The sequence below is a fragment of the Aspergillus fischeri genome, genomic scaffold (genome assembly GCF_000149645.3).
Source record: "Aspergillus fischeri NRRL 181 1099437636245 genomic scaffold, whole genome shotgun sequence".
Taxonomy (NCBI): Eukaryota; Fungi; Ascomycota; class Eurotiomycetes; order Eurotiales; family Aspergillaceae; genus Aspergillus; species Aspergillus fischeri.
Window position 1 is genome coordinate 2,479,193 of NW_001509773.1, and position 25,254 is coordinate 2,504,446.

Sequence of the window (25,254 nt, forward strand, 5' to 3'; positions counted from 1 at the left end):
ACTAGTGTAATAGAAATTTTATGGACCCCTAAGCCATTTAGTATTAATATCCTAGAAGATATGGAATAGGAGATTAAAAGGCTGGAATTCCTTATAGTAGACTACCTAGAACTAAATATAAATTAGTGATTTAGGGTTAGAGTTAGATAGCTAATAGCTTAGTGTGAGTAGCTTACCCTTCTCTATCCCTATATGCTAAAAGAACTTAATACTTAGTCTTATATATCTAAATCTCATATCTCTTTAACTATCTATAAGACCAGCACTAACCCTACCTAAGGCTAGTTATTAGATAATATAGAGGAGAAGTATTAAGTTTCTAAGGAAGTAATAATACCCATGGATAAAGACCCTGATCTAAAAATCCTTTTAGATAATAATATCCTCCTTATTTTATAGCAGCCATCTACTATTAGGAAATACTACTTATACTACTAGAACTAAAATAATAAGATATATAAACTATACTTCCCTATTATCTTTAAATAAATTATAAAAAATAAACTTACTTTATTAAAGGCATCCTCAGTATCTAATATTAAAAACTAGAGAGTTAGACTTTAATAATTTAATTATCTAGAGTTCTATAATGCCTGTAGATACCTCTATAAGAGTAATAAAGATATAAAAGGACTAGTAGAAAGAAAGTAGAAAATATATTAAGTTAGAGATAGATAAGCTAAACTAAAGCATATAAATATAAGTATTATTAGTATTAATATAAGAAGAGTCCTTACTAGGGATATAGATATAAATACCCTCTTTACTCTCTAATTAGTTAGAGTATACTAAAGCAGAGGTACTCTAACTCTAGGAGATAGTCTATAAAAGTAATATATTATACTAGAAAGAAGTTTTAAAGATTAAGTATAAATATAAGAAGACTTTATGAGCTAAGAATAAGGAAGTTAAGGCCCTAAAGCTATAGGTTAAGAAACTTAAGAAAAAGATAGAGATACTAATAGAAATTATTACTTAATAAGAGTGCCTTCTTAATACTATAATAGTACTTACTAACTTAACTCTAGCTCCCTAGCCTAAGAATACTATACTATTTTATACTCCTATATCTTAAACGTCCAGTATAATTAAGTAGATTATTAATATTAATAATTAAATTTTCTTACTTAAGGACTATACTTAAAATTTAAGGCCTGGGATGAACTATTATAGAAGAGAATACTAATATTATAAATATTACTTATTAATTACTAAGGCCCTCTTTCTTTACTGTTGCCTCCTAGCTCATGTATCCTAATAATAATCATCCATATCAACAAATCAAGAATACAAACAGTTCCATCAAATCTAGTCAGCAAAGTGGCAGTACTATGTAACAGTGGTAGCACCATTACCTAGTTGCTGTCACTGGTGGTAAAAGGCAATGTTGAAGTCTCGCCTCCTAACCAAAAAGACATAACTTTTTGTGGCCACGTTCATGTCTGAAATCACTGCATGATCTTCAAGGAAGAGAGGGGCGCATCTCACCCTGTCTTCTCCATGATATTGTTGAGGAATACAGGAAGCATTTAAAGCAACGAAGATAACAGTAAATAGGCATAGCCAATATGTCTGGACTATGAGTTTGATGCTACAGAACAGAATAGAATTTTGTAGGGCAGGTCGGACAACGATCTGATGGCCTCGGCCACAGTAGGGCTCGACTTTTGACGTCATGATGCTGCACAAACAAAAGGGGAGCAAAAAATAACCTTATTTCCTCCTCGTGCCGATGCTACATTGATGATAATAATAGAATTGTAGTAGACTCTAGATTTTCAGGAATTATGATACCTGAAATTGTGAATAAAGGACATGGGACTTACTACAGTCTTTCTCAGAGAGATGGTAGTGAAAGATGTATGCTGGTCCCCTCCATTGCAAGGAAAGGAATCACGCTGTAATAAAAAAAAGATCATGGTTGAAGCATGTTCAATACACTACGTATATAGATCTACAAAGCAATAAGTATGAACATATTATCATGGCAACTCACAAGTAACTTTGATCAGTCCACTTATTCTCAAAGTCAGTTTCATAGTAAACTCCATCAGATAGTCAGCAGGACAATTGAAGTGGTCAGTGGTCAACGAATAATACAGAGAGGAATCCAATGAACTCAACACGCATGCGTGAGTTGAAGCTTTGATTCAATATCTTAGTGCTCCCTACGCCTATCGGCTTGCTCAGGGTCTGTATCCATACCACTATTCAGGAAGGTTAGCTTCCTCGTCCCCAAGGGCAGATGAATATCTTAATAATGTACAGGCGGGCAGGATAACTGATAGTCACTTAAAAAGTGCTGAGTCGGTCAAGGAATATCATTGCTGTATAATTTTCTTACATTATCTAGTCCATTAGCAATCATTCCATAGTTTGCTCCAAGCAAACCAAGCAGTAGAGATGGGTTTCATAATGAGCAGTACAAGCAATTAAGCATGGTTTTTTGACCATTTTACTCCGTACTCTGTACAGAGTACCCTCTCTGCGTTGAGGGTGTGCTGCTAAGACAGAGATACCTCTCACAAGTTGCACAAACCTTACAGATAGTCTAGACTCTGTCCATCGCCAACACAGAAAGTCTTACCCCTGAACTGACCTGCTTATAATATATAATTTGCACGAAGCCACCAATAATTTTCAATTAAGGGGGTTCTGTGGGGCTAATGAAACCTTTGGCTGTTCATCCCGTCGCCACTTCTCAGGTACCAAACCTGTATGATTGGTATCCGTACCTGACTAGTAGTACCAAGAGAGTGTACTTTACCACTTAACCCAAGCAAGAGAGAATAGACCGATTGTTATCTCATAGAGTGCAGAGGTAATATCATATATGGAGTAGGTGCAGCTTATCAAGTATAAAGTACAGCGGTACCTGGCATGGACTACCTGCAAAGTAAGCTACATGGAGAGAGGTGAAGGATTCGGACTCCTTACCTTAGTAAGCCTGTAGGTATTAGTCGTGCCTGAAATTGTTTGTACTACTCCCCGCGACCATATGCGTTAAGCTACCTATGGCAGTCTGTGTACTCCATACAGCAAGGTAGCAAGGTACCTACCTACCTAGTTAAAGATAGAAAGTTTTTAGAACTTCATTATCATAAAACAATCAGGGCCAATAGCTGAATTTTACCTTGCCAGAGGATCTACATGTTGGTTATCAAGGTATTATTGTTCTTGATCTTGAACATTACCTCTAGGCGAGGCTAGGCGAGGCTAGGTAGGGAGAGCCGGAGAGGTATGGACAAGCTTAGCACACAAGTGTGACTAGTACAAGTATCGTTATTATTACTCCGTACTGCCTCCTCATCTTTGCACTAACCTCACTTGCTAGTCTAATATCCGCTATCTCTCCTTAGTCGTTGTCCCCTTGGTCGTTCTCTCTTTTCTTGTTCCTTTTCTTCCATTATTGTTATCATCCTATCCATTCCTTTTTGCTTGTTTGTTCGTTCAGTTTCTCTAACTTGGTCTCCTCGCGGAGATCATTCTCACTCATTTATACAAGTCCGCTGGCCTTCAGCTTCCACTCTTTCAGGGAAAAAAAACCGTTCCCGTTCGCTCCTTGGTCAAACAGCGTCAATTTTGGCAGCGCATCTGCCTTCGTTAGTTTGCTAATCCAATCTGTTTAGCGATATTCTCCCATCTCTGGCCTGCCTATAAGCCTTCTTCTGCTCAGCTAATGCCACCCGTACTCTTGCATTCATGATTAGAGTTGGTCGATTGCTGGTTTTGATCGCTGGTCCTCGCAATTCATTGCAATCCCTGCCCCTTCGAATCGACCCGAGGACTATAGGGGTCCACTGACCTTGGAGACCTTTGTATCGGGCGTCCGACTCAAAAAGTCATTGAGACCAGACGAGTTAGGACGACCATGCATCATCATCACCAACATCAACATTTTCCCCGTCATGGAATCCACATGGCCGTGCGTTCCCCGCCGCGTCGACCAGACATTGTGCCTCGAGACCGTGTGCCTCTCTTGGTTGGCACCGAAGATCCAACCCTTGTGAAAAGGGTGCCTTCGACATCTACGACGTCCGCAAGCACCCGTTGCCCTGAGGGTGACACTTCCAGTGCATGCGAGAAATATACAAATTCGTCCAGTACAACGACCTTGCCGATTGTACTAGGCGCAGTGTACGTGGAGTTCTCATTCTTGGTCTGTTTCTTATGCATGGGCTGATGAGCGACCAGAATCCCAATTGTATGCGCCATTATCGTCCTATTTTATCTGCATCGGCGGAATGTGAAGAAGCTCCGGCAGGAAGATGCCAATGACAAGCATAAATCTCTCGATTTTGGTTTAGATTTGGAACCCAGAGCTGGGTCTAAACCGATGACGCAGGCAGAGAAAGGTAGCAACATGCATTCCAAGGGAATGTCCCTCGACATAGGCCCAAGCCCCTATCTCCTTCCTCCTGGTTTGCATGGTTCCCGGGAGTCGTTACACTCCCTTTCAAGGTCTATGATCGGTGATGACGATAAATACCGCCATGCAAGTTCATTCCTCGGTGATAATGCATCTGTCAGATCGCAACCGAGGGGATTCCACGATGACACGTCGGCATTCTCCAGATCACAGAGTAAAGCCAGTCTGCGAGGAGATGACATGAACCAAGGTTTACTGCAGAACGCCCAGAGAATTTCGCGTTCTTCACCGCCACTGTATAATGCTCCTTCGGACGGTGGTAGCTTGCACAGTCCTCCGGGCCAAGGAAATGGGCAGGATGTGGGGTTGCAGCTGAATCTGCCACGCAGTTTGAGCCCTGTTCATATACCAGGAGTCAGCGGTAGCCGTGGAACAAGTCCAGCGCCAGGTGGCCATACCGACAGCGGCGAGGACATATCATCTTCGGAGGCCCGCCATGCCAACTTGCCTCAACAACCTCCCAAGCACGCCATGGACCCTTCATTGGAGCTGCATCTCGACACTCATGAACACCAGAGTCGTCCCATTCATGAAGATCTGTCGACCAATTTTGGCTCGACCTCGCCTTCAAAGCAGTCACCGTCCGTGCCAACACCTCGAATTTCACTTCCTGTGAGCGATGCAGCGAGCGACTACGGTGATAATAGAAATTCTCATACTGAGATCCCGGCAGTGAATGTCGACGGGGCTGAAGATGCCCAGAAGCGTGACGCGGCCCCAAATTATGCAGCAGCTCCTCCTATCCCCCAGGAGCCGCTGCAGTCTCAGAATCAAAGCCTTGATGTTCGTCGTGACACACGTAGATTCACCCTGGGACTTCGCCCTCTGCCTCCAGAGGATCCATCAGATAATCCTGAGCAGCGTGCCAACCGTATTCGGTCGTTTTACAAGGAGTACTTCGACGAGTCTAAGACGGGCAGGGAAACTATCTACGAGGACTACGGTCCAGAGTACTTTCAGGATGATGGTTACGTCTACGATCCTACCACTGGTGAATACTACGATGCAGTTCCAGCACCGTTCGCTGAGCCCGTCAATCGTCGTGCCATGACGCCGCCCCCGCGCGCACCACCCCGCTTCCAAGGAGCTGCCAGGCATATGGCTACAGGCTCTATGGGTGGTGCCAGCGATCGGTCCAACTATCCGGGACCTCGTGCTTTCTCTTCGGCTTCTCATCGGTTGCCCGGGCCTCGAGCTCCTCGCAAGCCAATGCCGCCCCCGTCACCACTTCAAGTTCTACCTTCTCCTCACTTGCTGAAAGAGGATTCCCTTATGATCGCTGCCGAGTATGCCCCAGGCATGAATTTCAAAGACAAAAAAGAAGGACGAGCAGAGACCCCTCTTGGTGGACTGCGTCCTTACACTCCGGTAGCACCTGCTCGTACACCTCTTGCCTCCGCTTTCGATGAGCTCGCGCCGATACCAAGCCCGTAAGTTTGTGTATTCCAGTAAGATCTAGATCACAAAACTAACAACTTTAGGCATGCATTGCGTAAATCAGGGACCTTCGATAACCTTGATTTCGCGCCTCCGCCTCGTTTCAAGAACGTAGAGACCGCAAGCGACGCTGGCAGCATTCATAGCAACCGCACAGGGATCTCTGCCGCTCATCTGCATAACATTCGCACGGGTGCTTATCGTGTCAGCCGGCTCCCCCCAGAGACTGTAGGTACGAAAGATGACTTGATGTCCAATCTTCGTCCATCATGGGATATGCGGCAAACATAGAAAGCTTCGCCAAGATTTGATCTTCTGTTCCTCCAGGTGATGAATATCTTTCCACAATGTCGCTAGGGTACTTCACGACCTTTCTCTTGTTATTTGTTCCGAAATGGGCGCTGTCTCCCCAGAGACTGAGATCAATGTTACTGGCAATTCTACGTCCATGGCGTACATAAGATATATGAAGCTGGATCTTTTTTTTTTTCTTTTTTCTATTCTCTGATCTTCCTATCTACTTGGTTTCAAGGCTCTGGCGGCAGTGAAATCCGAGATGCTGTCTGAATGGGGCTTTGTTCTGTTAGTGTGATTGTGATCATTTCCAGCTTTCCGCATACTGTTCTTTAGAACAGTAAGTCGAGCATGGCTTTGTGCCGTCAGGCGTCTCAGGCTCTATTTTTGAATTCTTTTTTGAGCGGCGCGAGTCTGGCTTGTTGAGAAATAGACTATACTTGAAATTCTTTCCCTTGGTGCTGTCTCCACACCCGAATTCATCTCTCAAGTATTCAGAACCGAGATGATGGGTCCTGGATTTGGACTCTGGCCCCAGCTGGTAAATCAATTTCTGTTTGAATGTCTAGATTCAGAGCGGCAGTGGTTTACATAGTGAAATCATCACACTCCTCCATATGGTGTGTTCGCCTGAAGATAACCTATGTGTTCTGACACTTACCCATTTCCAGTCTCAAGATATATCGGAAATTACACCTCCACCTGCTCTCCCAGGCAGCAACTCTTACGTAGAACATGCAAGTGACGGACTTGGAAAGAGTAGAAGTAAACAAATAGCATGTCGATGCAAGACCACCTGAATAATAGATCTATCAAGATTATCCATGGTGAGAATGAGCTTAACAAGTCTATTAGTCTCCTGACGAGTAAGTGCCGACTATATCATCTTTGACCTGGTTATGGGTGGATGACTAATCTTGGCTAAGGTCATAATCTTTGTATTGAACTGGTGCGAGGGTAGCCTTGGTTCCGAGAGGAGATACCCTTCATCCATGGTACAAAATCGTCAGTTAACTCCGGTATAGGGTAAGTAGGTATGCGCGGCACTGTTGACCGTAGTCCTTATCCTATCCATGGATATGGGCTGAAGTGATCCGGTTTGCACAACGAATTAGGGCTGTGGTCCGGCAGTAATTCATAGTCGTCTGAACTGAACCAAAGTCCGCCTGCGGAAAAGCGTGTACAAAATATTCGGCGGTCGTTTTCGAATACTTCAATGGGCAACCTTGGAGAATTATTAGATACGCAGAAAAGCTTGAGGAGGGCGGGGGAAGAGAGAGAAACATACCCTGTGAGAAAGTAGAGCTTATGCTGCCAGTGAGATCACAACAAAAATAGAAAAACACAATAATGCCATTATTCAGTCATTCACTACTCCGTTAGGTAGTTGCATGACCGAGCTATCCATATCAGTACTAACTAATAGAGGAATCCGTTTGGCCTTCCACCAATCAATGATGATATTCTGCTTCAAGACCACTAAATTACTGCCTAGTGCTCTGCGCCATGAAGCGCTTGCCTGTAAGGTAGACGACTGTCTAATCAATACTCATCTAGACACTGATGTACGGAGTAAATACCGGGGGTAGAAAATGTAACAGTAGTAACTACTCCGTACCTACTGCTGTGTATGTACAGATCAAGCGAACTAATTCCTCTGTGGATACCGTTGACGCAAACATTAAATAAAGGCCACTCGGGTCCCAGATGTTTGTTTAGTAAAGAAGATGCCGTTGCTGAGAGCATGAGGAACTAACTTACCTCCGTTGTAAGATATGAAAACAACTTTTATATTAAATATACATGCTGGTTGCGGGAAAGACTTGCAGCAGTAACTCCGCACTTCCATTCCTAAAGTACATGGATGTTTGGCGTACTCTGTAATCCATTCGCTCGCATGGCCGCATTTGTCTTTTGCTAATAATACCGGAGGGTTCCATGGGCCTGTGGTGAATGGTAATCAATTACAGCAAGCACACCAAATTCAGTACCTTGTGGTACCTAACTGTTGGACACATTTGCTTTAAAGAATGCACACAATGTTTTTATTTAGCTATAGTCTTAAGTTAAGTCAGAGCAATCGCGACAATCTCTAAGGTGCTAGTTTTGGAAATAGAAGACTTTAATATGTCATTAGATAGCTAGATACTACTGTACCAGGGAACTCAGTATGCACATTTGCCAACAGGTAGATATGTACCGAATATGGTCCCCCTCTTAAGAGGAAGTAGAAGAATTTGAGCCCACTTAAAAGTCACTAGGGATGAATACCACTAGAGAAACCAGCTTTAGCAATGGAGTCTATTACTCGTGATCTATGATCCATCTGTATTATTACTAGATATTCTCTGCATCTCCACTCTCACTTCGATTCATTCCCTTTCTTTTAACTCGCTTTTCCTTCGTCCTTCGGACCGTTTCCTTTCTCAAATGGTGGAATTAACCTTATCATTACCATTATATTGTACCTATTATCATCTATCTCCAGTTATTGTCTTCCACTGTCATCTCATGGAGCCTGTATAGGTACCTGCCAGGTCTCTTTCCTGCGTCTTCCCGGTGGACGTTTCCATTTCGATTCCCCCCTGATCATCATCAACCGTCCCGCAGACTGTACCTCCGTCGGCCTCAATTCTGACCACATCTGACTGCAACTCCTATAATTGCTGCGCGCACAATCGTTTACTGTGTCGTAATCGACAGCCACTCTTTATCATTTCTTCTCTCACTCACTATTATTTTGTTTCATTTCTCATACTTTTGTCTCTTTCCCCAATTGTTGATGGGACTTCCGGCCCACACTCTCCCTCCACGAAATCACGGTCGGTCAACCTTCGGTCTGCTGATAACCCCAACAACGTCGAGAAAGTGAATTGCTCGACCCTGCATCTTAGTTGGAAGCGCCGTTCGCGTTAAAATACAAGACAACTGTACCCACGTTATCTGCGCGTCTTGATTTTTGCGCTGCCGATTGTACCATTAGACTTCTCTTGGAGAGAGAATTTTCTGGTCGTACTACCTCAGGAGAGCTACTGAATCATGTCTTCTGGTATGGATTAGCCAGCCTGCCCACGATGGTCCCTTCTCTATCAGAATTGTCGTTCAATCGCGATCAGACGATCAATTAACGATTTTATAGAAGCAGCACAGGCGGCTCCGACGAGTGTCAACGCCAATGGCGGTACTCCGGCCCAAACAACTGCTGAGCAGACGCCAATTCCACCCACCGCGTCCGAGCCAACTTCAACGTCCTCGACAACCTCATCAACAACTTCAACGACGTCCACTCCACCAGAACCGCCAACGACTAGCACTACAAGTAGTACAAGCACTTCAAGCACGACAAGCACTTCATCCACCACGACTGCACAGACCACACAATCCACCAGTTCCGAGACCTCTCGGAGCCCCGACGACGTCACTACAACTATCGCTACTGCATCACCTACCGATACAAATACTGGGCCGACGACCATTTACGTTACTTCGACGGAGTCTACGTCTCAAACTCTCCCGACTGGAAATTCAGCCAATGGAGTGACAACTACATCATCCGGATCGTCAGCCACCGCATCGTCTACAGGAGGAAGCTCGGGTGGTTCAGGGCTTTCTGCTGGTGGCACAATCGCTGTAGCGGTAGTCGTACCTGTCGTCTCCGTTGCTTTGATCATCCTAGCTGCCTTGTACTTCTGGCGCAAATGGAAGGCAAAGAAAGCGGCGGAGGAAGAACGAAGAAAAGAGGTGGAGGAGTACGGATTCAACCCAAATAACGATCCGACACTACCGCCCATCATGGGTGCCGGCGCTGCATACGAACCCAAGGAGGACACATCTGGATATCGGGGATGGGGAACGACCTCCGCTGGCCGCAAAGCATCGACGAATCTGTCGAGCGGCGCCGGGCCGGGATTAGCTATGTCGGAAGCTGGAAGTGCACCTGGCTATCATCACGCTGCAACTCCGAGTGACGGTACTATCCAATTTTCCGAAGGACAGATGCAAGAAACTGAACCAATCGGGGTCTTGGGAGCTGCTCCTGCAGCTTCTAATAATCGCACCACTGACATCCACCGTGGTCCGTCCAATGCTTCATCTGCTTACTCCGCAGCCAATAGATCCGAGGCCTCGGAAGAAAGCCATATGTCTGGCACCCATCCGGCTGCTGCCTTCTACGAGGATAATCCGTACTATAGTGATATGCAAGGGCAGTACGGGGCCTATGGAGACGGTCCGTATGTCCCGAGTCAGCCTGTGATTCGAGATGTCCAGGCCCGGCGCAATACGCGGATCGAGAACCCGGCGGTCTTCCCGCGACAAGGAAACGCCGGCATCGCCCAAAACTTTTGAAAGGATGACATGAATCCTCTATGTCTTTGCCGGATATGGTAGAGTCCTGTCCAGTGCTTCTGCGGCCGCAGGATACTGACGAAGGACTCGAATTGATGTGGGCCGGCCTCTCCCACCTGCACCTTACCGACCAATCGGTTCGGTATCATCTTGTGCCGTCAGCATTCAATCTCCCTCGGTCACGATTCGCCGTTCTTGTTTTCTTCTCGCAAAATCTGTCTTGGACTTACTTCTCTTCTCCTCTCCTCATTATTTTCATAGCCCATCCTTTGAGGATTTCCCAATGATTCCTTCGCTCGATGTACCTTTTCTTCTAACAGTTCGCTTATGTTCATGAGATTCTGTATTCCCGCCTCTAAGGCACCGTCTTTTTCTCTTGTTTTCTTTTTTCAGTTTTATACACCGCTGGGTCTTTCTGGGCTCTCTTCTGGCCGCTTGCCTGCTGTTGATTCGCATTTTTGATTTGATATCCGAGATATTGGAGATTCTCAACCGGCTCCAGACGTGCATGAATATCTCCAGTTCCATGGTCATCTGCGTTTTATGTTATTCTTTGACTTTTCTGGATCGAGTTTGTGGGGTCGAGTCACACTGCTTGCATCTTAGCTTTGTATATTTGGATGCAATGGTCCTGTAATTCCTCTGAGATTCGCACATTAAAATACATACAGTTTCATCTTTGTACTTTCGTCAGGCATGTTCGCTGTATATTCCCTTGATTGATCTCTACACCATGGCGGAGTATTCCAAGTGTGGTCGGAACCACCGGTGTAGCACCAGCTACACAGACAGTCGGTGTGAGTTATTCCGGTAGTAAACGACCTGAAAACACTGAGAGAGTCTGTCTATGAGAAGACCGGCATAAGTAGCTAATCTTCTTGGCTACTGATGAGTAGTATTAAAATATATCAAGCAGGGATCAGCGCAGCGGCGGCAACACCGTGAACTATGAAGGGTTTAAAGTAGATCCTAAGACTCCGTAATATGCACTCTGACATCAGATGACGATCAAAGTCTTGAATATTCCGATGATTGGCTTGAGACCCAGGGTATGTTATCTATTCAAACGTCATATTTTTAGAACGGCAATCTGCAGAGCGCGGAAGCAACCTACTATGGAGAGAGATATCTGCTAAGGTAAGTCACCGGACCAACCATAGAATGTATTATCTACTACCATTTTCAAATCATCATTGAATTGTTGCCGGTCAGTGGTAGTAGGGTACCTGCTCTAAGTTCCAATCAATCCATCTGAACGGAATGCCTGCATTGATAATAGGTCCTACCACATAGGTCTATACCATACCGTTATGAAAGCCGGCGATATGTGCCTGAGGGAAGTAGACATGACTCGGATAATCAGATCACCAAGCGTTCACTCAAAGTAGCTTAAGTGAATTCAAAGTGGTGGCTACCTTACTGAGCAAGGGACCTGATGTCTCAGACAACCGCCACGTCTAGCAGACCAAGTGAAGCGAGTGTACTTCGTAAATTGTAGATGGATTTTCCTAGCCACAGCTGCCAGACGGATTCGGCAGAACACGTTGCCCTCGAACAGCCTATGGTTGGTGTCTGTCACGACTTTTCTGAGTAAGTCAGCAACAAACAATCGGAATCAAAAGGGACTGGTTTTCTTGATCGGCTACATTAGCTTTCTGGAGTGGCAGCCCTCGATCCATACAGCAGAGAAATCCGACAGATGCTGGCTGTTCACATACTATGTAGTCAGAACGTGGGCAGATCTGCTGTGGTGATTGGTTGCTGCATTCAGCTACCCAGAGGTCTCCACTCTCTTGTTCGGCCTTAGTAAGGGCGTTAGTACATACCTTAGTTTCTCCTGCCTGCGGCGTGAGCTTAGGTACTCCGTCGATACTCTGGTACATACTGCCCTTGCTCGCTATCAATAATAATAATCACCGTCAAATCGTCTCGATTTCCCTAATTATCATATATTATTTTTTATTATTATTCTGGTTTCAATCCTGTTCCAACTTGCTTTAACCCCTCTAGACAAGCGGGGTCAAAAAAGCCCCTCCCATAGGCATTGTTAGCCCGCAATTGCCAGCGAGTCCCCAATGACGAGGTCCTACCTACTAATTACTACTACTATTATTTTGACACTTGACAGCACTCTATAGGCATTACCTCCCGATCTGCCTCTCGTGCTTTTCCTTCCTACTCTGGGTCTTCAACCAACAGGGACCCTTACGACAGATGTCCGGCCTCCCCCTCTTTCATTTCTCTTGATTCTCTGGGCCGGTCCGGATGTGTGCATTCTTGATTCTCTCCGCCTTTGAGCTCGAAACTATCACACTGCGAGGATCAGTGACCTCTCATTTACATAACCGGACAACGCCTACCGATATTGTTTCTATTCTTTAATACGTACCGCCACTGACGATTTCGGACTGTCCTCTTGACCCACTCGACTATTCGTCCTCATCGTCCATCTGTCGTCGTCTCGAGCTTAGAGAGGGGCAGGGAATTCCCTCATCCTTTCCTATCGGATTGACCTGTTCATTCCATTCTTCTGCTTCGTACGCGATCAATTGACGGTGTACGATCTGCTACTGCCGATATCCGGGTTTTCGTTGTTCGAAACTCATCCCCAGTAAGGGTATTCGTCGGTTCAAGAACCATTTACTTTCGCACAGGAACTTCTCAAGATGTAGGTTCCGGCAGCGCATTAGGAATCCTTTTTTTGATGGCGCAAGTAATACTGCTTTATGGAGCTGATCATGATTTCCAATATATAGGAAGTTCGGGAAGCAGATTCAACGAAGGCAGCTTGATCTTCCGGAGTACGCCGCCAGCTTCGTGAACTACAAGGCTCTGAAGAAGGTCGGGCCATATTAGATGCGGACAGTGGCTTCCTTATTACTGACCAGCTTTCTGTGAATAGCTCATAAAGCAACTGAGCGCGACGCCCAAATTGCCCGCGCAGGCTACTGTTGCAGGACAGGATGCTCCCGATGCGCAAGTCGCCCTTCGCGCAAATAAGGAAGTGTTCTTCTTCCGACTTGTATGGATTTGCAATCACTGATGCATGTGACAAATACTGAGTAACCGTCAATATAGGAGCGTGAGATTGAAAAAGTCAATACCTTTTACCTGCAGAAAGAATCCGAGGTTTGAATGTCCTGTCCTATCGGGCAAAACGCGTGTCCCCATATCACGATGGCTGACTGGAGGATAGTTCTCTCTGCGCTTGAAAACCCTCTTGGACAAGAAACGAGTCGTTCAGTCTCGGGCAGTGTCGCACTCCAAGGCTCCAGCCAATTTCGTGGCCTTGATCGAAGGGTTTCAACAGTTCGATGGCGACTTGAACAAATTACAAGTGAGTGTGCCTCATTGGAATTGGTTTCTTGGCACTCTGGTGCTAATGCGGTGTATCTTCTCTGCGATAGCAATTTGTCGCAATAAATGAGACTGCCATGTCCAAAATTCTGAAAAAGGTTCGTCACTCAAAGCGGAGAGGTTGACAAATTACTGGAAACTGCGGCTGACGGAATATGTAGTGGGATAAAACATCAAAGGTTGGAACGACTTTATTCTCTTTGCATTGGGTACTACCCTTTTTTTCCGTGTCCCAGACTCACCAATTATTCTTTTGGTAGTCTCGCATGAAGGAGCTGTATCTCCATCGAGCCGTCGAAGTGCAACCCTGTTTCAATCGAGACGTCTTGCGTGATCTTTCAGACCGAGCAACAACAGCCCGCCTAGAACTCGAAGCATGGGCGGAAGGCGAAAATATCCAGTTTGATACAGCCCGTCCAGCTGACCGGGTTGGTCCGCCTTTTGGGACCGACGAGGAAGATCTCGATGCGCAAATCCTGCAATCTGCCACTACCGGCAGTCTGCAAACCCTACGCGAGTGGACTGCCAAGCTTCATACTGCCCCCGATGCCCGGGATCGTGCGACTCGGGCCTTTCTCGCAGCAATCAACGAATACTCCGATGAAGTGCTTGTAGTTCTTCTGGAGAGTGGATTAGTTGATATCAATGCCGAAGATGATATCAATGAACGAAATTGCTTACATGAAGCCGCTATTTCAGGGCGAGACTTTGTTTTCAAGACAGGTATCTCAGCAGGGGTCGATGTGTCCAGATCAGATGTGTACGGCAGGATACCTCTGCATTATGCTTGTATGCATGGTCGCGTTGATATGGTGCGCGAGCTGTTGGCTGTTGGTCCTGATACAGTAGACACCGCGGATCACAACAATTTTACACCGTTGATTCATAGCATCGTCAAGGATCAGTTGGCATGTGCTGAGCAGCTTCTCCAACACAATGCTCGCATTGGACCGGCATCGGAATCAGACCATATCCCTCTCAACCTCGCCTGCCAGCACGGATCAATACCGATAGTCAAAATGCTTCTCGAACGAAATGCCCAGCTGCTTCCGGACGCTGAGGGACTCTACCCTCAGCACATGGTTGCACGTGCTTCCCAGCCCCCAGAACTATTGCTCCTTCTCAAACAGCACGGAGCTGATATGGACCAGAGGGACAAGTTGTATCAATGGACACCGCTTTTCCACGCAGCGAGTGAAGGTTGTGTGAATTGTTTGCGTACCCTACTAGAACTCGGGGTCGACGCCAGTGCTGTGGATGAGAAAGGGCTGTCTGCGATGTACTATGCCGCATGGGAAGGACATCTGGAATGCATGCTCCTTCTGTGGTCTCATCGTAGTGAGTCACAATTACCTCAAAAGCCCCTCGATATCCTCAATGGGTTGAGGTTGCAGGAACCAAGTTCCACTACCATGAATCACGAGATAGCCGCCTCGGGTGACATGGACACTGCTGATGGCATTCCTGACCTTTCACTGCCCCCACCCATTATTCCTTTGAGACGCTACGGACACAATTTCCTGGATAAGAAGGTATTCGTCCAAATTCTATTCGAGCCAGGTAGCTCAGGCTCGCTTTGCTTTGACCAAGCAGGTCGCCATCCTGCTGCTCGGTTGACCATTTCGTCGAAGCTTTCCGATTTAATACCTCGCACAATCATGCTCCCTATTCAGGAAGATTCCAGGACCATCTCTTTTCATGTCGATAACCTAGAATCATTTGCTGTTGATTTTGAGGTCTTTCCTACCTTTGGTTCGAAAGTGATTGCTAAAAGTGTCGCTCTACCTACCGTGTTTAGAGCCGAAAAATCCAGTACCGGGTTATGCACGCTGCCACTGTTTGATCCTAGACTGCGCTCAATCGGCCAGCTACGGTTCGGCTTTCAAGTTATCAAACCTTACCATGGTGATCCTCTCGAGATTACACACTTTGCGACATATTGGAAGGCGACCAGTGCGCTCGACTCTGAACACAATGGCCTGGTGACAGGTTCTAGCTTATCAGGGGATCATGTTCAATTATTTGTTCAGCTCACCAGGGACAGAGTACCTGTGCTTTATCCGCGATTCACCATTCAGCATCATAGTGTGGAAATACCCATCTGCCACCTGTCATTCAATGAATTCAAGTCGGTCGGCGCTGAGCGAGGCGTGAATCAAGCTGAGACGATACAGTTCCTGAAAGAGAACGCTACCAACAATATTGCACAAACCCATCGTCTTCTTGCAGCATCCTTTTTTTCCTTGCGGGAAGTACTGCGGCACCTTCCGATCAGCGTCAGCGTCAATCTATCTATTCTCTATCCGTCACCTGCCGAAGAACGAGAGCTGAATATGGCATCTCTAGCCGACGTCAATAGCTTCGCGGACGCCATTCTGACTGAGGTATTCGATCATGCGCGTGTTGCAAGAGAGCACAATCCGGACTTCTTACGTTCTGTGGTCTTTACCTCGTATAATCATAATATATGTACAGCTCTTAACTGGAAGCAGCCGAACTGTAAGTGATTGCTATCGCGCATGCCTTCGTTTCTATGGCTAATCCTGAGCTCCGTCTATTAGTTCCGGTACTCCTTTGCAATGATCTCGGCCAAATTCGGGACTTGGCTCGGGATATCGGTTCCCTGCCAGATGTAGACAGCAGTGGTCGAGCGTCAATGTCAATCAAGGAGTCAGCACGTATTGCGCAGAGCAACAACTTCATGGGCTTAATATGCCGCTCTAGTCTTCTGGTACGTCGTTATTCCCCCTTTCATTATTGCTTATCCACAACGCCCCACCATAAATTCGGCACCAAGAAAAGGGAGAGATTTACAGCTAACATATCGTCCCTGACGGGTTATAGAATGTTGTCCCAGCTCTTGTGGAAACAATCAAAGGCCTTGGTCTCGTCCTTGTAGCCGATACATCCGACGAAGATGAAGAACCAGAGAGAAAAAATCCTCTGGCAGCTGCTGATACGATGGGCGTCGCCGAGTGGGCATACCGAATGCCTGAGGGTGTCAATGGTGTTATGAAAGCCAACGGCATTCTGAGATTCAACGACATGATTGACATGTAATGCTCTCTTTCTTTGTCTCTTGTCACGATCACTTATACTATCGTCCATATTTCCGCCATCTTTGATCAATCTTGGGTGGATGTTCATTGAGCCGTTGTAGACATGTTATTGCTTTCCATTCCCCGAGGGATTTTGACTTCATTTGTCGCTAGTCTCCTTGTTTTTGCTTTTCTACTGTTTGGCGTCCCCGGTGTCTCTTCCTATCTGTGGAATCGCTTTTGTCTCTACCGGGGAACGAAGTCGCTGCCCGGCTATATCATGTCTACTTTCTTCTTTTGCATATCAACTCTATTGGTTACTGTTCAACAGCATCGCTTGAGAGGAATACCCCGGCTGGAAATGTACAAATGGGCAAGACTACGATGCGACGTCTCTTTGATATTATATTTTGCAGCTACAACCATTTATAATACACCTTCTAGTCTTACAATTCGCTATGCCAATAAGAATAGAAAAGAGTAGAGAAGACAATATTTGCAAAGACATGATCATTTTCCACAGTAGGAAGTGACCTAGGGCTCAACGAGGTGTTCGAAGTGCACTTCGCAGGGAGCGATTCCGGGGTTTACATGCCCCTTGGCCTCCGCTTCGCGAGATCCCACCCCCATACTCTTAGGACCTTGACGACTTTGGGGGTGATGGCAGCGGTGAGGGGTACGCGAATGAAGATGAGACTCTTGTGAACTGCATACGCCAGGGCGAGCTGAGTCCACAAACCTGCGCAAAGAACAGAACGTACAGATCAGCAAAAATTCAGAGAAGAGACAGGGATTAAGACAAGTCAGTGGACATCATACTGGGTCCATCGCCATTATTCTTCTTCTGAGCTTCTGTGGTTTGCTGGTCAGGCTGGGTGGCTGAGACCTCCTGGCTCTGTTCCTCCGGTGCAGACTTTGCTCCGAATAAGCCTTTGACTGTTTCGACGACAACATGTTCATAGTGGCCTATTCGTTCTGCGCCCAAATGGCGGACCGCAATGAAACAGAAGGGAAAATCCATGGCTGATAACAGCAGGTAAACACCCAGCGCAGCCCAGCCATACTCCCTGGACAGCTTCTTCAGCCGCTGAGACAGCGAGCCTGACTCAGCCGGCCGTGCCGATTGATTTGCCCTCGATGAGTTGAATCGCCGGAAGATTGACCGTTGCAGAGTGCTGGGGGGGCTGTATGTAAAAGTAGTAGTTGACCCCGATCGGCGGGGGAAGAATATCCGATATTGTGGATTGGACTTCCAAGTGGGGGAGGAAGCAAATGCTCGACAAGACGGGAATGAAGCAACTACATTGGGCGTAAACAGTGTCTGTGAAAATGTGGCATTCTTTCTGACAAAAGACGATGAGGGCGCATGGCCGGCTTGACCGATGAAGTGCGAAAACCACCGCGGTGTGGATATGAATTTCAAAGACATGATTAAGAGGGTATTGCAGGACCCAAGCTGTTAGAAGATTGAAAAGACAAGCTGAAGTGCGCCTGTGAGGAGTTGATGCCTTCACTCTTAATGACGTGCACCAAGGGAAGAAAATAATAAGTTACCAATTGAGGATTCGATACAGTCTCCGGTGCTCGGCGTGCCGATACGTCCGGGCGCCAGGATGACATACTCTGCATGACTCTATTGTGCAGGCGCCGGATACACCTGGATAACGACTTTCGCCCGGACTTAGCATAATGAAATTCCGTTTCAATAACTTGCTTCCATCAGGACCGTTCCTCTTATCATCTGTACTAGTGCTTGGTGCGAGATACCCCCAAGTAAGGACTTTCAATCGGCCGTTGTATATTTACCCGATATTGACACCTCAGGCAAAACGCTATTGACCGCCTTAGCCCTTCTCCGTTCGCTCTCCGCAGTTGGGAAAATCTCAAAAGAATGCCGAAGGGACGAGACTGTTTCGAGTAGCATTCAATCACCGGTCAAACGATAGTCATTATGTCGCCTCGACTGTCAAGGAAGCTGCCGCAGCTTCCTATTCTCTTCCTGGGTCCTCAATCGCTCACTATCACTGGCAATGTGCCTGTACGATCTTTCGGCATAAAATCACTAAATCCACCTAAACCCTCTCGGTTCAATATCGGTCCTGAATTACCTGTGCTTAAGTCGACGACCACGGCTGCTTTGGAACGCAAGGCGAATACTCTACCTCTTCGGACCGGTGCCATCGCTATCAAGAAAGGAATGACCGCTGTATACGATGCCGAAACTGGGAAACGCATCGCTTGCACTGTTCTGCAGCTCGATCGAGTACAAGTCGTCTCACACAAGACAAGACAGACGCATGGCTATAATGCCGTTCAAGTCGGTGCCGGTTGGAAGCATCCCAGCAATGTGACGAAGTCACTCTTAGGCCATTTTTCGACCAACGGTGTCTCGCCAAAGAGACACATTTACGAGTTCCGTGTCAAAGATGAGAGTGGCCTCTTACCTGTCGGCCAAACAATCAATGCAGACTGGTTTCAGGAAGGTCAGTATGTCGATGCCAGGTCCAACTCTAAGGGTAAAGGGTTCGCCGGTGTGATGAAGCGACACGGCTTTCACGGACAGGACCGCAGTCACGGTGTCAGTTTAACCCATCGGTCGCTTGGTTCAGCCGGGCCTAGTCAAGGTGGTGGTTCCAGAGTGTATCCCGGAAAGAAAATGGCGGGAAACATGGGTAATGAGCAAAATACCGTGCAGAACTTGAAAGTTCTTAAGGTTGACGCAGAGAACGGTATTGTCGTTGTCAACGGTATGTTTTCCGCTACCCAACGTTCAATACAGCATTGTTAATGGTCGATATTGATCTTGTTGCAGGTTCCGTCAGCGGGCCTAAAGGATGCGTAGTCAGGATTCAGGACGCTATCAAAAAGCCCTGGCCAGAGGTTGCACATGTATCCGAATCGGCTGCATAGCCCACGAGATACTGGAGTCTTGATCCCTTCAATGTACTATTACACTATCCTGTTTCTAGAGCGGCGTCCGTATATGATACATAAATGATATCCTGTTTGGCATTTCCTCCGAATCACTCGGAACAGTTTTCTCCACACGCTATAGCTGGTGAGCTGACAGTCCGAAGCCGAAAAAACGCCTAATCATATGCATGAAGATTACTCCGATGTACAAACCTATAAAAATCATGTGTGCCAATGATCCTTGGTGGGGTTTCATGTCCGAATGATGGTTCAATTGCTTTGGGAAAAAGGGTCACTGTCATGGTCAAGTAGCTGCACGACTTGGCCGTCCTCCGTCTCTAGGCTCCATTCTTCAGTGCGAAACTGTTCGGAAGCGAGAACTGTTAGCTGGGTCTTGAAAGTGGTGTATCAGGCAAAGTCACGCACAAAGCTCATGCGGTCCGGCCTAATGCTTCGGAACCGCATTTTACCCTGACCCTTTGTCCCCTTCACCCAAAAGGAGATATCAATACGACCATGAAGCTGATTCATTTCCCCGCTAATCCACGGTATCTTTTGAGCAAAGTAGATTTCGTCTCCCAGGATTTCTCGTGCACGAGGTGACGTTCGAAGGGCATATAGCGTGCTGCTCACAACGCTCGACGACGACTTCTGGTAATTGAATATGCCAAGCATGGCAGCTCCCACAACTACCACGAATATCGGCAGCGTCTTGATCCATCGGCGCTTCTCAGAATTGATAGAAGGAAGCTCTCGATCCGCCCGTCGCTCCATCAAAGGGCCCGAGTTGGCCTTGGGGGCGGGAATAAGACTGCGGTGAGGAGGCATATTGCGGCGACGAAACAGGAAGGCTCGTGGGACGCCAATGCGCCTTTGCGCAGTATGAAGTGCCATTGTCAGATCAGTTGCGAAAGGACTAACAAGAGCCGAGAAAAGACGAGTAACAAGTAGGCAACCGTCATGCAGTGAGTGGTAGCCCAGATGGTGGAATGTTTTGCACCAGCGACTACCTAAAAGAACAAAGTTGCCAAACAAGACAAACCAACCCTCTGAGCCAGCGCCGTTGTACGTCACGCGGGATTGTTCTAGGAGCTCCTTTTCCTCTGATGCCAAAGAGTTGCCTCAACTTTCATGCTACGGTTTCGGTCAATATAGCTAGACATATGATTTATGGCTACTACAAGACTTCGCAAAGCGTTTCGATACCCTGATGATTCAGGTGAAGATGAACAGGGCCGAGAAGAGCTAGACGAAGAGGGTCTGTTATGTGTCTTTCATCGTATATACTATATACTGATAGAGATTTGTAGAACAAGAAGTCGTAATTAGACAATTACAGACACAGAATGACAAGCGGAATTCTGAGTATACTGTGAACACTCCTCTATCCTCGTTGACATTATCAGCACAGAAACCAGAGCTAAATATGATGATGCATATAGATCATCTTCTCGGTCATTCCCCTCTTGTCAGCAACGATATACGTCCCACCGATTATCTCAAGCTCATCGACTTTATCTGAACGGCTTCTCTCCATGCTAAGTGTCATTTCCCTGTTGTTGACGGCCTATACTATGAAGTATCATGCAATCGAGCATCCAGACCCGAAAGGGAAAAGGCCAATCACAAAGACAGACCTCATCACGTCTGTCCAAAAATATGCCATCCCTACTAACGCTGCATCGTGTGCATTATTGGCGCTTGCATCTATCATGGCCTCGCCGACTGCGGTCGTTACATACTTCATTCCGGCAGGTGAGTCTCGGGCCCGCCACTACCTTCTGACCGACATGTTCTGGCCTCAAGTGCGAGAGCTTATGCACCACAGCAATACTCGCGACCATTTTGATAGCGCGGAAAGTAATGGCGTCCGTCGACATCAGGCATCTTGAGAACCTCCGCTATGATTACAAGGGCGCCTAGGCGAATCTTGTGCATGTCGAACGACCTTAGGTTCACTTGTTCCTCTCTGGGATGTCTTATTCTGTCACTAACATATTCTATATGTAATCAGCGACGAATGGCAGCATGGCTGGGGGTCAAAAATGCGCTCAAATCTCAACGATAGAGCTGGGCCTGAAAAGAACAAAATCCTTGCATATCACCGCATACTGATTTCCAGACGCTGAGTAGATTAATCCTCTCTCATTGAATCGTTGAATAGTACCACGACTGGCTTGTCATACTTGCGTCTGATCTGTCCTAAACCGCCTAATTGAGATGAAGCCGAACCGGACACGTTATGGTTCTCTTCCATTTTAAGAACTTTCTTTCTGTCTCACGGAGTGATGGAATCTGGCGGGGTAAGAATTGAGCCACTTAATTTCTCCAATACGGGATCGACTGGTATGTCGCCATATTCCGTCGCCTGGGCGGATACTCGAGGAGAATCCTCCAACTGGATACGATATTCAATCATAGCCTGTTGACGCTTTTCGTCTGCCTCTTTTTGATGCTTCTTCAGTCTTTCTATCTCATCGTCGCCTGCCTTTTTTAACCACCTGAGATTCGACTGCCGGAAGTCGACCAAGCTTTCCACACTGCGAGGATCCGCTATTTTCCTTGTATCATGGCCGAGTAGTGTACAGGTTGGTTCGAATGGTTTCATCGAGGGATCTCGACGGCACGCTGCGCAACTGCAAACCTTTTGGCATTTAGGGCACATCCAACGATACACTTCCATGGTTTCATGTGGTTGGATATTGAAGGCTCTAAACAGACTACCGTAACAGTAGTTTTGGTTGCAATAGTCGCAAGAAGCGAGCTTCCATATCGGCTCAATATACTTGCAGATGTGGCAGCGACCACCCTCTTCAGATTCGTGGCTGAGGCGAGTCTTCCTCCGTTTTCGAGCGGGGCTTTCTGAATCGCTCAAATGATCCTCGATCTTGCGCGTCACTGGTTTGGTGATATCAACCCACGGTCGTCTTTTCAATTCCTCCTGGCACATCTCAGCTAGCGTTTTCTTGCCGTAGCGAGCTCGCTCCTCGGCGAGGGGCCAGAAGATCTGACCGCTCGGGTTGCTCTGGTTGAGCCGACATATTTGGTCTCGCCAATTTTCATAATTCCCGGTCAGCTCACTCCAAGGAAACTGTTCAGCCCACTTTAATCTCGAGAGGCAAGCGCAGCTTCTGCCCATGACATAACATTCCATGCAGATATCGTAGGGGTCCTCGCCATCGGCAGTCTGTCCGCCCGCGCACCACGGGCAAGTCAAGAACCGATTAAAAATATTGCACCTGCAGTATGAACAGGTGATGTTACTGTCAAAGGGAATGTATTCGACGTCGTTCTTTTCCGCTTTATCCTGTGAAAAGCTCTCAGATAGCAATATCTGGGTATACAGTGCGAAAAGATGCTCAAAGTCTTTGAGCAACAGTTGCTGCTTGCCATCCATACTTTTCCCATCGACGTTCTCAAGGAGCTTTGAGTAATGCTCAAGCGAATAGAACACAATTGCCTTGTTCTTGTACTGCTCATCCCGGCAGACCATCCTAGCATGCGGAAGGGCTTCACTCAAGGCTAGGCTCAGAGTTTCCACAGTAGTTCGATTCCAAGCTACTTTCATCGTCCTTGTTCCGCGGTTCCAGACCTGGTGCGCTGCGAGCGGGGGGATCAGAATAAAATCACCTGGTCTTTGTTCAACGATATACGTTCTGAATGGAGCGGCCTTCCAGGCATTGATCTGGGCGAAATGATCCTCGATATCAATGTCATGGCCCAGTGTCGACTGCCAGTATTCGGAAACGACTCGCCGATCTTTGCTCTCCGTCATGAACCAGATGGATGACCCCGGTATAGTCTTCATACCATACTCCACTGAGCCATCCGATGCCTCAACCATTATATTCTGACCGAGACTTGCGCACATTTCATAATGTGCCGGTGTATAGGTGCCTTCATGACCGATGTAACACATGAGATTTTCGGCGCGCATGCTCGCCGGAAGGCAGCTCATGAGGTCACCAGGTTTTCCAACCTTGTTTCCGGGTTCCGCGTGAGCCTGATGCCCTTCAGTAGCTGTGACTGATTCGCCACCTGGGCCATGGAATGCTTCTGGGTGTTTATTTAGGTAAAAAAGCGGTGGCGGTATGAGATTCTTCAAGTGATCATGCCATGTCTGCGGACAATCAATATCTTTTAGATAGATCCGCTGTCGATCAGAGTTCTTGTAGTTGAATGAATTCCATTGATTAGTTAACAGTGGCATGTTCTCCAAATAGTGGCCAATCGAGAGGGGAAGATTACTCTTCGTGGTCAAATTTCGAGCAATCTCCTCTTCGAAATGCGAGTTTGAGATTAGACGGGAACTCATAGGTGCGAGACAGAATCACTAAGCTTGTAGACTTACTCTTCGTTGAATGATGGCTCCTTAGCCATCTCTCAGAGAACACAGAGCGGTCCAGCCTCTCATGAAAACCTTCAATCACTAACGGCTTTCCGCCTAGAATGACGTGCAAGCGAACGAGTTTGTCGAAATTGTCCAGACCGTGTTCATCAATGGAGTTGCAATGAATTCTAACCACGTACTCAAAATTTGGTGTAGATTCCACGAGTGCAGCGACGTCCAGATCAGGTGGAATTGGTTCAAAGGCCGCACGGGGACGCTGGGCGGGCATTTTGCTTCGAAGGCCGTATATCGAATGATAGTTATGAAAGAAAAGCTCGTCAAGGTCTAGAATTGCCCGATCTGCGTTGTCCCTAAAAGCGATGTGTTACTGAGAAAGCCGGCAGTCGCGCATTGTCTCAGCCAGGAAGAATTTCAATGCTTCACAATCAATCAATAAGGCAGAGCCGCCGGTCTGTTCGTAAACCAAATAGATGTATGTGTGCAGCCGTGTTCAGTGTCCAAGCAGTCGTTCGATATTCGCTTGAGTATGGTATAACTGTAAAAGAGCGGGTTGTAGTCGCGCTGGCATGGAGGTAATGATCGAACGTGGCCAGCTTTTTAGGAAACAATTCGAATTGTTGTTGTTCCTTTGGTAGCGGTCTACGATGACTTTTGAAGCTTGCTTCGCTAGTCATAGTAGGGTAGTGTCCCAGTCCCAGGTTGTTTATGGATGTTCCAACATCCTCGACTTCGGAACAGTCGATACTTCGCGTCCTCCTTGAAGGTCAACCCGCGTTGTGTTAATTAGTACTCCGTACAGGACTTAGGTATGTTGACCTACTACCTGCATGCGCTATTCCTTCTAGGGCAGGTGGATCAACTACAGGTGTGAAATCTGGCGGACATGTGAAACATTTGATTTCCATGCATCTTACTAGTTACTGCTACGACGGTCTGAACTTGGGAAGACTGAGAAGGAAGCCCAAACGGCCCTTCCCGATGTCATATTGCTATTAATTAGGAGTACACTAATTGTGGTGAGACACATGGTAGTGCATCTGGTGCTATTTCAATCGCGGTACAGAGTAATCTGACCGGTGATAAATCAG

At 46.8% G+C, this 25,254-nt stretch overlaps 7 protein-coding genes across 7 annotated transcripts, besides 2 other annotated features; 4 read left to right on the forward strand and 3 right to left on the reverse strand.

The window, feature by feature from the left end:
- Positions 1-3,196: 3,196 nt before the first annotated feature.
- Positions 3,197-3,220: a microsatellite.
- A 699-nt stretch (positions 3,221-3,919) lies between these two features.
- Positions 3,920-5,863, forward strand: NFIA_110110 (uncharacterized protein; the record flags this gene model as incomplete). The annotated part of the gene is made up of 2 exons (XM_001267413.1): positions 3,920-4,137; positions 4,195-5,863. 2 exons carry the CDS (start codon positions 3,920-3,922, stop codon positions 5,861-5,863), a joined length of 1,887 nt encoding a protein of 628 aa, XP_001267414.1.
- Positions 5,864-9,199: 3,336 nt separating this feature from the next.
- On the forward strand, positions 9,200-10,507 carry NFIA_110120 (uncharacterized protein; the record flags this gene model as incomplete). Its single annotated transcript, XM_001267414.1, has 2 exons — positions 9,200-9,209; positions 9,300-10,507. 2 exons carry the CDS (start codon positions 9,200-9,202, stop codon positions 10,505-10,507), a joined length of 1,218 nt encoding a protein of 405 aa, XP_001267415.1.
- Positions 9,464-9,510: a microsatellite.
- A 2,265-nt stretch (positions 10,508-12,772) lies between the features above and the next one.
- phoC (putative cyclin dependent kinase inhibitor Pho81) lies at positions 12,773-16,924 on the forward strand (the record flags this gene model as incomplete). Its single annotated transcript, XM_001267415.1, has 10 exons — positions 12,773-12,874; positions 13,162-13,175; positions 13,264-13,348; positions 13,410-13,529; positions 13,586-13,636; positions 13,704-13,844; positions 13,915-13,962; positions 14,125-16,363; positions 16,426-16,595; positions 16,709-16,924. The coding sequence occupies 10 exons, from the start codon at positions 12,773-12,775 to the stop codon at positions 16,922-16,924; spliced, it is 3,186 nt and encodes a 1,061-aa protein (XP_001267416.1).
- Positions 16,925-17,489: 565 nt separating this feature from the next.
- On the reverse strand, positions 17,490-18,331 carry NFIA_110140 (FAM210 family protein; the record flags this gene model as incomplete). The annotated part of the gene is made up of 2 exons (XM_001267416.1): positions 17,490-17,641; positions 17,722-18,331. 2 exons carry the CDS (start codon positions 18,329-18,331, stop codon positions 17,490-17,492), a joined length of 762 nt encoding a protein of 253 aa, XP_001267417.1.
- A 522-nt stretch (positions 18,332-18,853) lies between these two features.
- On the forward strand, positions 18,854-19,812 carry NFIA_110150 (mitochondrial 54S ribosomal protein uL3m; the record flags this gene model as incomplete). The annotated part of the gene is made up of 2 exons (XM_001267417.1): positions 18,854-19,649; positions 19,715-19,812. 2 exons carry the CDS (start codon positions 18,854-18,856, stop codon positions 19,810-19,812), a joined length of 894 nt encoding a protein of 297 aa, XP_001267418.1.
- A 273-nt stretch (positions 19,813-20,085) lies between these two features.
- On the reverse strand, positions 20,086-20,709 carry NFIA_110160 (cytochrome c oxidase assembly factor 1 family protein; the record flags this gene model as incomplete). The annotated part of the gene is made up of 2 exons (XM_001267418.1): positions 20,086-20,178; positions 20,242-20,709. The coding sequence occupies 2 exons, from the start codon at positions 20,707-20,709 to the stop codon at positions 20,086-20,088; spliced, it is 561 nt and encodes a 186-aa protein (XP_001267419.1).
- Positions 20,710-22,093: 1,384 nt separating this feature from the next.
- Positions 22,094-24,434, reverse strand: NFIA_110170 (putative JmjC domain protein; the record flags this gene model as incomplete). The annotated part of the gene is made up of 2 exons (XM_001267419.1): positions 22,094-24,093; positions 24,167-24,434. The coding sequence occupies 2 exons, from the start codon at positions 24,432-24,434 to the stop codon at positions 22,094-22,096; spliced, it is 2,268 nt and encodes a 755-aa protein (XP_001267420.1).
- Positions 24,435-25,254: the final 820 nt, after the last annotated feature.